The sequence below is a fragment of the Solanum stenotomum genome, chromosome 10 (genome assembly GCF_019186545.1).
Source record: "Solanum stenotomum isolate F172 chromosome 10, ASM1918654v1, whole genome shotgun sequence".
In the NCBI taxonomy this organism is placed as follows: Eukaryota; Viridiplantae; Streptophyta; class Magnoliopsida; order Solanales; family Solanaceae; genus Solanum; species Solanum stenotomum.
In genome coordinates, this window is record NC_064291.1 from 44489198 (window position 1) to 44504063 (window position 14866).

Consider the following 14866-nt stretch of genomic DNA (forward strand, 5'->3'; position numbering starts at 1 on the left):
TAAGTATAATTAATCCATGGATTAGGTATACACCCTACATGGTATCATAGGAGGTATTACTAATACCTTCCATGTGGTGGTATTAGTAATACATTGGATTTAATACCATGGAATTATCTATGTAAAGACAAAAATATCCCTCAAATTATTTTATTTATTTTCTTGATTTTATGTTTTATATTTGTACTAGTATATTTATTTAAATAAATTAGCTTACAAATTTTATTATTTAGAGAGAGTTGTTTGTTAATAAATAAATACAATACATATCAATACAATATTTAAAATGTGAGTTGTTTAACATTTACTAATTGAAAAGGCAAATATATCACCACATGACGTTTGTGATCTTAATTGAATATTTTATTTGTTGGTTTATATGTGGTTTCTAATTATTTGTATTATGAACAATTTATAAATTGCATACATATTGAAACTACACCTTGCAATTTTTATATGTAAATATAGATGATTTATTCGATTTTACTATTTCTATCATCTTTTTTATTTTAAAGTAGATGGTCTATCTATTTTAAATTAAAAATTAACATTTTTAAGTGATTAATTTATTAAGATAACAATTGTTTACCCTCAAATAATTCAAGTGAGAAAATAGCAAACATATGACAACAAAATTGTTCTTCTCCTAGCTAGTTAGAAGGCTATAAAAATATAATATTGTCCGGCAATTATCTACCTTGACCGATTATATAAAATAGAAAATCTTATAATAATGCAAGGGTATAATTAGAAAGAAATTTTTTGTAGAATTTTAATCCAAACACAAGATGAGGTTAGAAGCAATGAACCAAACACTTGATTAAAAAATACACCCTGCACTACTAATCCCTGCACTACTAATCCTTGTGTTACTAATCCCTGCATTATTTATTTTTCTACCAAACGACTCCTAAATGAGAAATTTGAGGGGTATATCGGATCTATTTCTCTAATTTTTTAGATGCAAAAATAGTGGTGGAGTCAAGATTGTACTAAGGAGTAAGGGTAGTAAAATAAAGTCCAACCCGCTCAGTCGTTTAAGTTTGAGCAGGTTATTGACCCCCTCATTTGTTAGTTCAATCCATGTTAGTCCAATCCATTTTAAAATTAAAAATGATTAATATATGAGAAATTTTATCAAAATATTTTTATAAAACTCTTTTTTTAAAATTTGATGTTATATATAGCCATTCTATAAAAGATAAAAAAAATTATTAGCTACTAAAATCTTTTAAAAGAACAAATAAAATAATTAAAACTTAAAATAGGTTGGATTTTGACACTGTCCATTTTGATCCAATATCAAATTTGGGTTGGATTCGATTGGATCTTGACCCGATTGTTGTCTTGATCTATTTTGATCCGATTAGATTTGTCTCAACCATCCAATTGTCACCGTTACTAAGGTGATTTATAATATGAAAAAATAAACACAAAAACATTTAATAAGATTTTAAATGATTGAAAAAATTTGATAGTTTTCACCGTAGTGAAATTTTTTGACATTATGAAAAAAATATATGTATAACTTAAGAATCCAAAGTATATATCCAAACAATATTTTTATTGAACTAAATTTTAATTTATCTATTTTAATTAATTTAATATCTCATGCCAAACGGGTCCTACTAATCCTACATAATTATGTCTTCTTCTTCTTTCTTTTTGTTCACTCCCACAGGTGGTATCCATAGTGGAGCTTCTTCAATTAGCATATGCACATGTACTGATGTACACATCAATAAATTACTTTAAGATTATCAATTACATGTCTAAATTCAGTAAGGATTCTATTACTTTTTAATTTATTTCAGTCATACATTATATATATATATATATATAAGAGCCCGTACTAGCACGGGCTCAATATATGTTACTCTTTTTTTTAAAATTTAAGTGGCACAAATGACCTTTGGAGAGTCATCTCAATTTTTAAATATTTTAAATCGTTAACTATTGTGATTTATATTATAGTTAATGTCATTTTCAAATAATAGATGTTACTTTCTTTTTTCCAATTTTTACGGCATTGATATAATTTTGAAAGTCAACTGAATGTTTTCATGTCTTTTAAATATCTTAACTTGTTAATTTTTGTGATTTATAATTTCGTTTATGTAATTTAAAAAAAATATATGTTACTTCCTTTTTTTCTCAATTCATGTGATACTAATAGAATTTAGAAAGTCAATCGAACTTTTTAAATATTTTAAATTGCTAATTATTATTTGCAGTATCTCTTACGTAATTTTCAAATAATATATATTAATCTCTTTATCTCAGTTTATGTGTCACAAATAAAATTTCAAGAGTTAGTCAATTTTTTTTTTATGTTTTCAAAAATAATTTCAAGTTATTAGTTATTGGGATTATAGTACTTTTTACGTCATTTTTAAATAATACATATTATTTTCTTGTCCTAATTTATATGGTACCGATAGAATTCTAAAAGTTAAATAAATATAATTTTTTTAATTATTATAATTTATAATTTTTAAATATATAAAAGACTAAAAAAACAAAACAAACAAATAAAAATAAAGAAATCACAAAAAAATAACTAAAATGTTCTATAATAGTACTTAATTACCTATTTTTCTTACAAATTGACAAGGAAAGCATTAAAAGAACAAAGGATAGAAGTCCACGTGGTGGTTTCAGCGGCAACATATGTGAAGTGTTAAGCGAGAACTTGGCGGTGAGTGAAGGAGAATATGGTCAAGTCAATCTACTATCTATATTGCTGGCTTGCTGCTGCAATAAAATAACTTTTCAGCCAATAGTATTGTTTCAATCCTATGAAATTACTGAAACACCCTTAGGGTGCCAAAGCAGGCATGTTGACCTGTTGCCTGCACTTCAACTCCCTCCGAGAGATAAGAATATATAGTCATGGGATAAAAGAATAGTCCTGGTATAAAATATTGATGTCTTGTTTGGTTGACATGTTTTGAATAACTTATCCCACAATTTATACCATAGTGATGTAATAAGTTATCCCAGAACAATTAATCTCAGGATAATTAGTCTGGGATAACTAGTTTCCAACCAAACGACCTCGTAGTATAGTATAGTAAAATTATTAATATGTGAGAGTTTTAAGATCACCCACTAAACTTATTTTCTCGTGTTCCCTCCAATTCAATATGTTCGTTATATCTTTTTCCTTTTTTATTATTTAAAAAAAATGTTTTTTATGGCAATTTTTTATTTATTATATATATAGGATGTTCAACACCACAAAATGTCCTTCGCAATGACTCAGTTGATTAGGAGGATAGTTATCCAGGATCGGTTCCTCCTTGGTGTCTTCTGAATCAAGTTTGTCGCATAGAATTTGTCTTGTACAGCTCACATCCTCGATGATATGAATGTTTTTTAAGTGCGGTTTACGTCCATATTTTATACTACCTTTTTTTAAAATTTTGTTTCAAGTTAAAAGTAAATTGATATGGACGAAAGTATTATTTATCTTATTCACATTTCACTCTGGTAAATGTCAAATCAAGCTTCTTATTTTTCCAAATTGTACGTTCTAAATCTGAAAAGGAGAAATAAAGTCATGGCCTGTATTGCATCGACTGAAAAAGGCTGAATTATTTAAAGTGATTACATTAAACTTCCAGACAAGATTATTATTTGCCCAACCCTTGAATTAAATTCCCCACATGTTTTTAAATCTTTTTCATCGTAATTATTGTCCTTTTCTGAAATTAGGCGGAAAGTTAAAAGGTTTTTTCCTAAAAGTATTACTATTAGAATCGAAGAAGTATTTTTGATAAAGAAGTAGTTTGGTGTTTTGTCAATAAATTTAAAACTATTTTTAAGTAATAATTAGTATTTGATCAAACATTTAAGAATATATTTGTCTCAAAAAAAACTTTAAAAGGAAGAACTACATTTTTAAGTTTGTGAAGAACTTCTTTTCTATCAAAACTTAGATCAAATACCTAATTTTGTAATGAATAAGTATTTTTGACCTCCAAAACTCGATTGAACAAGCTATTATTAGTTTTTCCTTTCACTTTTACATTGTTAATTAAGCTCCAAAACCTTATACGTTCTTAAGCAAGCATTTCGACATGAATTAGTTAATATTTTTAAAAAGATGATATAGTATTTGAAGTTAATTAAGTTATAAAAGTGTATTTAAGTTAAAATTATGTTGAAACATAATAATGTTGAAATTTGTGATTGGAAATTTTGTTTGCTAAAACCTATTTTTAAATAAATAAATATTTCACACACCACAATTTATGTGAAAATATTTAATTAGATACGAAATAATGATAAATTATTTCCCTTTTTGAATTTTGCAGTTGAAAATGGTTTGCCACCTTATATATATATATTTTCTTTTAATTTATTTATTTTCAAAACTAGTTTTCCCCTTTCATGAAAAGTTATTGTCACGACCCGAGCCTACACCCTAGACGTGGCCGGCACTCGAGAACCATTGCTGGTCCCCAAGCGAACTCTCATCATGGCTGACTACAAGCGGAAGACTAACTCAAGCATACAAAGCTTAAAACTGAATAAAAATTCATGAAACTGAAATACAAAGCTTTAACTCAAATGAAAAACTCTGAATAAAAATAAATTATTCAACTCGCCATAAAATAGGCAACTTAAGTCTTTAAAACATTTACACTCTTTGGATCATTGTTACCCATTGTATTGTATTGTATCGTATCGTATCGTTACTATACCTACAATGTTTGTTTTGATTGTTACTTAAAATGTATTGTATTGTATTGTATTGTTAAATTTCGTTGTTACGTAACAATGGAAATCCCTATTTTATGGAACAACCGATTTGGTGTGTTTCCATTATTACTTAATTTATTTTTCCAATTATATCTTTACATAACATTTCAAAATACTATTTTACCCTTTACCTTATATTATTTAATTCTAGGCAAACCTCCTACCCTAGAATAATTAAGGATATTTTAGTAAATTTATAAATTACAATACAATACGATACAATCAAACCAAACAATTAAAATGTTATTAAACAATAACAAGCAATACTCTAGCCAAACATTGTATCTACCATACGGTAGAGTACAATACAATACAATACATTATGAAACAATGGGTAACAATGATCCAAACAGAGTGTTAACAAAATAAATGAACAGACTTCTGAAACTCTACTGTCTATCTATAAATCCTCAAAATGACAAAGATGGAAGTCGGGACAAGACCCACGATATCCTAACAACTGATATAACTGAAAGTACAAGTGGAACCCTCCGGAAGCAAGGAGGCTTACCATAGCTAACTCAAACTGCATGTGTATGGTATCAACGAAGCACCTGTTGATGACCCTAAATACCTGTATCTGCATCATGAAACGATGCAGGCCAAATGGCTCAGTATATGGAATGTACGAGCATGTAAGGGGAATTCTAAAGCATAATATAAGCTTGAACTTGATAAAAAGGAAACATACTTACCTTTTCTCAACTTACTCAACTAAACTCAACTCAAGAATAAGATACTCAACTCAAAGATAAGATATTCAACTCAGTATAATAAGATACTTGACTCTGGAACCCTACTCTGGATACTCAACTCAATATAAAGCAACAAGAAGAGATGCAATATATGGAAAACTTTTAAAATAGTAGAAACCAACTCAATGTATTTAAGAATACAAAATACTTAGTTTGTATGCAAGGATACAATATAAACTATATTTGTATATGAAAATACAAGTAAACTCTTTGTATATAAAAATACAAATATCTCTGTGGGAGTTTCTCTAACCGACAACTATCACTATGAGTTATGTGATAATACAACGTCTTGCCCACGCTGCCAGAACTGTCCTATACTTTGCTAGATTATAAGACCTACTCACTAAGTGGATCCACTAGTCTATGCTAAAAAGCATTGAGGAATCATCTAAAAAGTATGACCCTTTCTACCAACGTTGGCCACATGGTTTATGGGGGCTTTGAGTTATCTCAATTCTCCTCATATCAGTGCTCAATACTACTCCCAAAATATACTAGCTCATATGTTTAAAAACATAACTCTTTCTGTGGCTTGAGATAATTACTCAAAAATCTTTCTTTTAGAAAGATGATACTCAAATTACTCAAAACTCTTTTGGAAATCTCAGTTTCCTCTTACCTTAAATGTGAAAACATTTATTCTTGGGAATACTTAGTTCCCATATATATATATATATATATATATATATATATATCATTTTAAAGAAAATGAACTCAACTCTGCTCTTTCTCAAAAATATTTCAAAATCATATTATAATATGATCATTGATGACTCGAGAAGTCATACTGCATAAACATTGATGGTATATCTAGATACCATACTACTCATACATTGATGACATACTCGATTGTCATACTAATCATGTTTTAGAAAACTCTTTTCTCAAAACTCATCTTTACTTTCTCTAAACTCAGTTTAAGAACTCAAGTTTTGGCTTTACAAAGCTTTTTAAAATTTATAACTCAGATCATAGGTTTCATGTGGAATTATGGACATGAATGACTCAACTTAGGGATCTTAATAGAAATAAAGAACCTCAATACTCAAAACTCAATGATACTACTCATCTATAGATTGCTCGACTCATAGGGTTCATGTAGAATTATGGGCATGAACAACTCAACTCAAGGGCTTCATATGTAACATGTAGTAGTCCCATCAGTAGGAATATAATCTCAAAAGGATTAGGAACTCAATGCTTAAAGACTTAAAAACTCAAAGATGTTATTCCTCTCAAAGATACTCAACTGATGGAGTTCATTCGGAATTTATGGGCATGAATGACTCGACTCAAGGGTCTAAATAACAATATGGAACTCAGGTATACGACTCTTCTCATTCTCATACTTACTTCCTCAAAACTCAATAATTAGGAATAGTATTTTTAAAAGAACCATGAACTCAAGAACTCAAATCAACTTATCTCAAGAATACTCAAATCTAGGGGTAGAATCCTAGATTTCTCTTTTACTGATTTGAAAGAAAATGTAGGGCGTGAGGACGAACTAGTCCAACACTATGATAGCCTTACATACTTGAAAAAAAACAAGGTTCTTGAAGAATCTTGAATAATCTTGAAGAACAACTTGATTAGAAGCCTTGAAATCCTAGCTTGAAGGTAAACAATCAAGAAAATCTTTCTTGAGATTCTTAAATTAGTTTTTTGAAATCTCTATGGCTAAGATTTATGATTTTCATTAGTGATTCATAATTGTATGGAGAAATTTGAGTTGAAAAGAATGGATTTCTTGGAGAAAGACTTACCTTGAAGAAGAATCTTGAAAAAGATTGAAAGAATCTTGAATGGAGTCTTCTACTTTGATTTTTCCTTAGTGTTTTGCCCTAGGGTTTAAGAGAGAAGAGAATGATGGATTAAAAGATGAAAATCTGATTCTTTTAAGCCTTTTATTAGTTAAGATATTCATTTAGGGTTTTCTTGGAGGTAAAAAAACAAAAACAACCCTTTTTAATGTTTTCCCGTCGGCTAAATTCATAACAACACTGTATAGGTTACTATAATAGTCATAACGTTTTACTCAGAAATTGGATGGACGCGAAATTGGTGGCGTTGGAAAGTAGATTCAAACACCTTTAATTGGATAGGTTATGGCTCACGTAACTTTTTATATTCTAAGAGATATGGTCGTTTGAAGTTGACCCAAGTAGAATCTTACATCAAAACTTAATCGATAAGGAAACTTCAAGAACACTTATCAAGAACTCGTCAAGAACTTAAATCCTTAAATTTCAAGAACAAAATGACGTTGAATAAATCATGATTGGCGTGTGGGTGAACGAACCCAATACTATGGAAGCTTACATACCTCTTAGGGATTAAACCCATGGAGAAAATCCGCAACAAAACGCAAGACTCTCGACGAACGTTTTGATCCTACCCTTTTTTCTCCTCTTTTCTCTTTTTTTCTCTTCTTGAACTCTCAACTAAAACCCTAGGCATATATTAGGATTATAAAAATGAACCTAATAGGATTAGACCCTTAAAACCATACTAAAAATGAATTAAATCTGATTTGGTAAGGAAAAGACCAAAATACCCCTTACTAATTTCGGGTAACTTTCCTTAACTGGACAACTTAACTTCAAAAGGGCATATCTCACTCATACGAACTCGAAACTTAGCAAACTCGACGGAGTTGGAAAGATAATTCAAAAACCTTTCATTAGCTATCTTGTAGCCCACCTAACTCATCATGTATTGAGAGTTATGGTCGTTTCAAGTTGACCCAAAACTCATAACTTAAGCATAACTCAAGGTGCTACATCTAGTGACCCGACCTTAATACTTAAGAAATTTTAAATTCCTTAGTAAAATCCTACTCACAACGAAGGATGGTTCGAGTCTTAGTTCAAAAATTTTCTGGGTTTTTACAGTTGTGACTTTCTTGAAAAGTTGTGACTTTTATGAAGAGTTATGACTTTTATGAAATGTTGTGAAATTTCTGAAGGGTTATATCTTTTCCAAAGAGTTGTGACCTTTCTGATAAGGCACAATAAACATTTGTTCACACTACCCTTTGTTGTCTATAAATAGAGGGATTTCCCAACGATTTATCATTTCACCAACGATTATTTATTTATTCAAAAATTTAATATCTCAGGTTGATGTTCATTTGATTTCCCAAAAATATCAAATAGTAACACTTCCTGGAATCAAAATGATAAATTATAAAATTATTAATATTCGTTACTATGTAATCTTGTATATAAGATAATATAATGTTTTAATTAGTTTTAATGACTGATAGGTTTCAAGTATTATTTTTATAAATTACGTGACATTAAATTCCAGTGCTAGGCGCGAATAATTTTTCTAGTATAAGAAAAAAGTAAAATCACCTTTTAAAAAGGGAGTAAAAAGTTGAAAAAGATTCGTTATACAAAGATATATATAGAAACATAAAGTATGACGGATGATATTTACATATCATTTACGATAGTGAAGGGATATATTTGGCCTTTTCCCCAATTCTAAAATTGAGTCATTTCTCATTTTATAAAAAGTTAAATTCCATTTTTTGGGTCAGAGAGAAAAAAGATAATGCAATTTCATGGATTATTATTTTTCATGCATATATATATATATACACACACTTCTTTTTGAAAATAGAAGTAATAACTTTTGATAGTACTACAGGTACAAATTTTATCACTTTATTACTTAAACTAAATATGACAATTGACTACTCTGGAGCCCACCGGCTCATAGGACGTTTAGATCGTCTCTGACCTTATTCTATTTTACTCTTCATTCTCTATATTTGGAAAGTAAAATAGAGAATGTCTTCTTCAATCACTCTCTATTTTACCCTCTACTCTCCAATTATAGAAAATTGAATAGTAGTTCTTTAAATTTGGAGAACTACTATTCATACTCTCTATTGTCTGAAAAAAATAGAGAACTCTATATTTGGAGAGTAAAATAGAGTGTAGGATTGGAGATGCCCTTAGAACCACTTCAAATCTTAGCATTTTATTAGATAAGATGAAGTTTTTTTAACTTATGTCTTAGATATTATATTCAGAGAAAACAAAAGTTAAAGATATTTTAGTTTATAAAGTCGTATTTTACTATATATTAGAAGAGTCTAGGATTTACTACCATTGTTCCAATAAAATCATTACACATGTCTAATACTTACTATATAAAATATATAAGTGGGCCCCACCATAATAATAATAATAATTATTATTATTATTATTATTATTATATATAATCAGTTCAAAAACCTGATGCATGGGATCCACACACCTCTTGTTGGTCATGTGATGTGAAAATGGGTAGGTGGGGAGGCCTCTTGTTGGTCATGTGATGTGAAAATGGTGGTAGGTGGGGAGGCCCGTAGAGATATTGTTTTTAAAATAAAATGGTGTTTCCTGATTAGGCACACCATTTAAAAATGAAACTACTTATTTCTAAAAAAAAATATTTATTTAGGTTTCTTAATATGGTGATCGATACTTACAAAAGAAAAAAATTATTTTGCTACAAGAGATAATCGTTACGAAATTGAATAAAACATAGAGGAGAAGTAAGTTTCAAACACGATACTAAATAAAACATAAAAGTGTGATTCATAATCTCAAATAAAACTTTGCAATCATTTTACATGACTTTTTACGATCTGTAAATGTCATTTAGACAATTGAGGGTTAAAATAATAAATTTTTAAGTAAAACGAATCAAGGTAGTTTATAATTGAGATATATTTAAATTAAGGGTAAAAAACTTAAGTATATAAATTAAGTACCTTAATAACCACATAGCAATAGTTTGTTTTTTCAACAAAATAACAATAATTTTTTTTCAAAAATAGGAATTAATTTTTTTTATAAAAAGTACCGTTTAAATAATCAGCCACGATTTTCTCCAATTCTTTTCCATTTCACGATTTACTCAGATTGGTTATATATTCTCTCTCATAAAAAAAGTTTTTAAACCAAACTAAAACTCTCTTTCTCCCCATTGCTCAATTGTTCAATTATGGATACGAATAGTTTTTCAATTCTAATTCAACACGACGGACGATGCGACAGGTATATTTTTTGTGATCGTCATCTTGTAATCTTGTTATATGTTTTTGTGTTAAAAAAGAAAATTGGGTGTTTAGTTGTTTAATTTTACTTCGAAATCTTGTTATATTAGGATTGAATATGATGGTGCATTTAAGATCGTTCCTTTAAAAAATCACTTTTATGGGTTGAGTTGTATAATTGATAGTGTATATTACGTTGTTGTTAAATACCAAATCTGTGATTATTTTTTTTGGTATTTGATGTGGTTTAATATGTGGGGTTTTTTTTTGCTACATATTAGGTCTAATTGATAGTTTAGTTGGTGTAGGTCATTTGGTGTTGGTATTGTATATTATGTTTGTAATACTAACCCGAATTCGTTGATTTTTTTGGTGTAATTGTTATATTTTAGTTCGTCTATAAACCACAACTTTCGTGATAAATTTTGGGTACATCTATTGGTGTGCTTGATAGTGCGTTTTTGGTTGTATATAGACAACATAATTGCTGATATTTTTTAATATGTAGGGTTTCTTGGTACATATTAAGTCTAATTGATAGTTTAATTGGTGTAGGTCATTTGATGTAGTTGGTATTGTATATTATGTTTGTAATAAGAATCAGAATTCATTGAATTTTTTTATGTAATTGTTATATTTTAGTTCGTATATAAACCACAACTTTCATGATAATTTTTGGATACATCTATTGCTATGGTTGATAGTGTGTTTTGGGTTGTTTATAGACAACAAATTACTGATATCTTTTTGGTAAATGATTTGGTGAAAATGATGGTCTATTTTAATTCGTATCTAAACTTTAAATTTCGTTAATAATTTTTGGTAGAATATTAGGTGTAATTGATAGTTTACTTGGTGTAGATGATTTGGTGTAATTGATAGTGTATATTATGTTTTTAATAAACATCATAAATCGTGAGTTTTAGGCCATATATAAACACCAAATTTCGTGATACTTTTTGGGTACATATATGGGTGTAGTTGATAGTGTCTTTTGGGATGTTTATAGACAAAAAATTGAATAATTATTAAATTGGTTAAAATACTTATTGTATTGTTTTGTGTTGGTATACTTCATACCCAAACAATAAAAATATCAGAAAACTAATTTCGTTCGTAAAACCATTTTGTATACCAACATGATTACAATTTTTATATAGATAAAATCATTATATATACCAATCTGTGTAATTTGATTACTGTGAAAGTAGCATTCTTATTATGTATGTATTGCTTAATTTCTTATATATTTTAATTTGTATCATGTTATAGATGTAATACTTATTTAATAATTTCGCTAATTATTTTTTAATCTAACAGTCAAGTACGTGAATTACAATATTGAAGGAGTGATATATGACGTGAACACCAAATAATGATCGTAAGAAGGGACTCAACGAAGGAAAATGCAAGAGAAGGAAGTCACTTTTAGTATATGTGGTACACCGGGCATTACAAGAAGACTTGCCCCAAATTTGCGCATCAGGCTTAATAGTAGTGTTTTTTTTTTTTTTACTTAAAACATTATGCAATTGAAACTTTTAGGTTTATGTTAATAAAATGAATCGTATTATTGGTGTATTGAATGATACAACATTCTTGTTTGCATGTTTTTAATATTAACTTGTCTTTTTATGCACAAATTTATATACGTAAATGGTTATGAAATAATTATAAATTTTAATCAATGAAAGCTGTGATTTTTATAATATTATGTAAGACTTAACATCAAAGTTATACGAAATCTATATAATATGCAAGTTTTTAATTTCTTTATTAAATTTTCTAGATTCTTATGGTTATTTAAGTCATACCATAACAAATTAATATATTTTGTCAAAAAAATAACGTAGATAACTTTCAAAATTTCAGAAAAAATAATACTCCCTCCGTCCCATTTTATATGATGTACTTTGATTTGACACAAACTTTAAGAAAAATGAAAAGACTCTACAATGTTCCGAAAATACCCTTATTAATAAGTCTAATTTGTTAAATAAAAAAAATACTATATCTGACTTTGAATAGAAAAGTTTATGACTTTTCTCTCTCTCATAAGTTAATGTCACATCAGTCATTAATGTAAATCCAAAATAGTCCAATTCAAGAAGGGTAAAATAGGGATAATGTCATTAAATATTTACCAAATAAGGAAATGTGTCATTCTTTTTGGGACTAACCAAAAAGGAAAGTGAGTCATATAAATTGGGACAGAGGGAGTAATTAATTTGGTCATAATAAAGGAAAACGATATTTGTATGAAAACAATATTAAAGAGGTGAGAGAAGGCTACAATTAATGATTTGATTTGATTGAATAAAAAAATAAGACAGAGAAAAATCAATATATGAGCAAAAAAATAATAATATAAAAGAGTACAGCTATGACTGAAAAGTCAAAAAGTAAACAATAATTATCAATCCCGTAAATTTAGCACATAACCCACCAAAAAAATAAAATAAACCGGATAGTAATATATTTTTTAAAAAATAAAAAATTCAATATATAGGCAAAAAAAAATAATATAAAAGAGTTTAATTATGGCTGGAAACTAAAAAGTAAACAGTAATTATCAATCCCATAAATTTAGCACATAATCCCCTCAAAAAAGAAATAAATCGAAAAATAAAATATATAAATTAAAAAAACAAAATTAAATATTTTGTCATGTTTGTAATTAAAAACCTAACTTTGTAAATAAAAAGAAGTATATACATATATTGTTAATTAAGTTCTTAAATAGTATATTCTTGTAATTTTTCCTTAAATTAAATATAGAGGTGATGCAAAATTATAGAGAAAACTAAAATAATTGGCGATACCCTTATTAATTGTATATTTAAATAAAATAATTGGATCAGTACTTGAGAAAAAAATACAAAATTAGCTGGATATTCCATAATAAATACATGATTGATGAAAAAAAAAATGTTATTTGAGTTTAGAAAACATAGGACATTTAGGACCACCTCAATTTTTATAAATCTTATTTCTCTAATTTCGATCGGATAAAATAAAAGTTTTTTAACTCATATCTTGCGGAATAGATATTATATTCCGACCAAGGAGAAGTTAAAAGATATTTTAGTTCATAAAGTTTCATTAAAAAAAAGAGTCAGTAAAACTATAAATTACTAATTAGAGAAATAAAAATGAAAATTTAGCCTAAAATAGGAATAATCTGTGCAAAAACTTGATGCATGGGATCCACTTGAAAAATGGGGGTAGGTGGAGAGGCCTTAGAGATATTGGTAGAAAGGTTCCTTTCAAAATAAGTTGTATTTTTGGATTAGTCATATTTTTTAACAAAGAAATTACTTATTTTTAAAAATAAATAAGGAGTATTTTTACTAATTTACGTGTAATCAAAGAAAATTAAAATAATGGTTGTTGATCTTATAAACAAGAGTAAGAATCTATTTGAATTGATTTATTTTAAATATTTTAAAACTAAAATAATTTTAAATAGGTTTGAGTAGAATAAAAAGTGTTTGTAGACACTTATATTTCAATCAAATAAAAATAAATCATAAATTAAAATTTCTAATTTATGGCTTTTAACTTTAAGCGATTAGTCAAACCCAATCCAAACAGGCTCTTAACTTTAAAAGAATAATATCGATTTCTTCTTAAAACTCTGAAAACTACTATAATTTTTAAGGTGAAAAGAAAAGTAAGAAATCCACTTATTTTAAAACTAGGTGAATATTTGACTAATTAATACATGATGCAGAATCAAGACCAAAATGGGAAGCAGTCTCAAGAACTCAGAAAGTAGAACAGATCAGTGCTACCCCAATTTTGTTGCATTACTCAATTTCAAAAGTCCTATCTCGCTGTCTCTTCTTGTGCATTTGTATTTTAAAATGTATCTAATACTTGATATTCATATATCTGATTTGAAATCTAAAGAAATAGGAAATTATTAATCAGTTGTGAAGTAGTAGTAATATTTGTGTTATAAGATAGTTTTTCTATAAAATTTTAACTGTTAATTAAAATGAGAATTGACATAAAATTAAATAGAAGACAACCATTTATTTATTTATTTCATACATAGCATTAACAACTGGCAAGGCTAGTAATCAGCTGATACATTTTAACCGAAACATAATCAAACACACACATTAATACTAATTAAACATAAAATTCGGTACCATAGCCACCAACTCATGAGGACTTAACAATCCTCAAGCTTGATCTCCACACTTTCAATGGATACGCCTTCACCACCAACTTTTGGAACCAAAGTTACCGCAATAGTATCTTCATCTTCCAATCCAAT

General features: G+C 27.9%; 1 protein-coding gene across 1 annotated transcript in view; it reads right to left on the reverse strand.

Moving 5' to 3' along the window:
• Nucleotides 1-14693: 14693 nt before the first annotated feature.
• Nucleotides 14694-14866, reverse strand: part of LOC125842195 (catechol oxidase B, chloroplastic) — a 4902-nt gene continuing 4729 nt past the window's right edge. Inside the window, exon 2 of the mRNA XM_049521433.1 lies at nt 14694-14805. Coding sequence (XP_049377390.1) covers nt 14762-14805 — 44 coding nt within the window. The 3' untranslated portion in view covers nt 14694-14761. The remainder of the gene's footprint in view (nt 14806-14866) is intronic.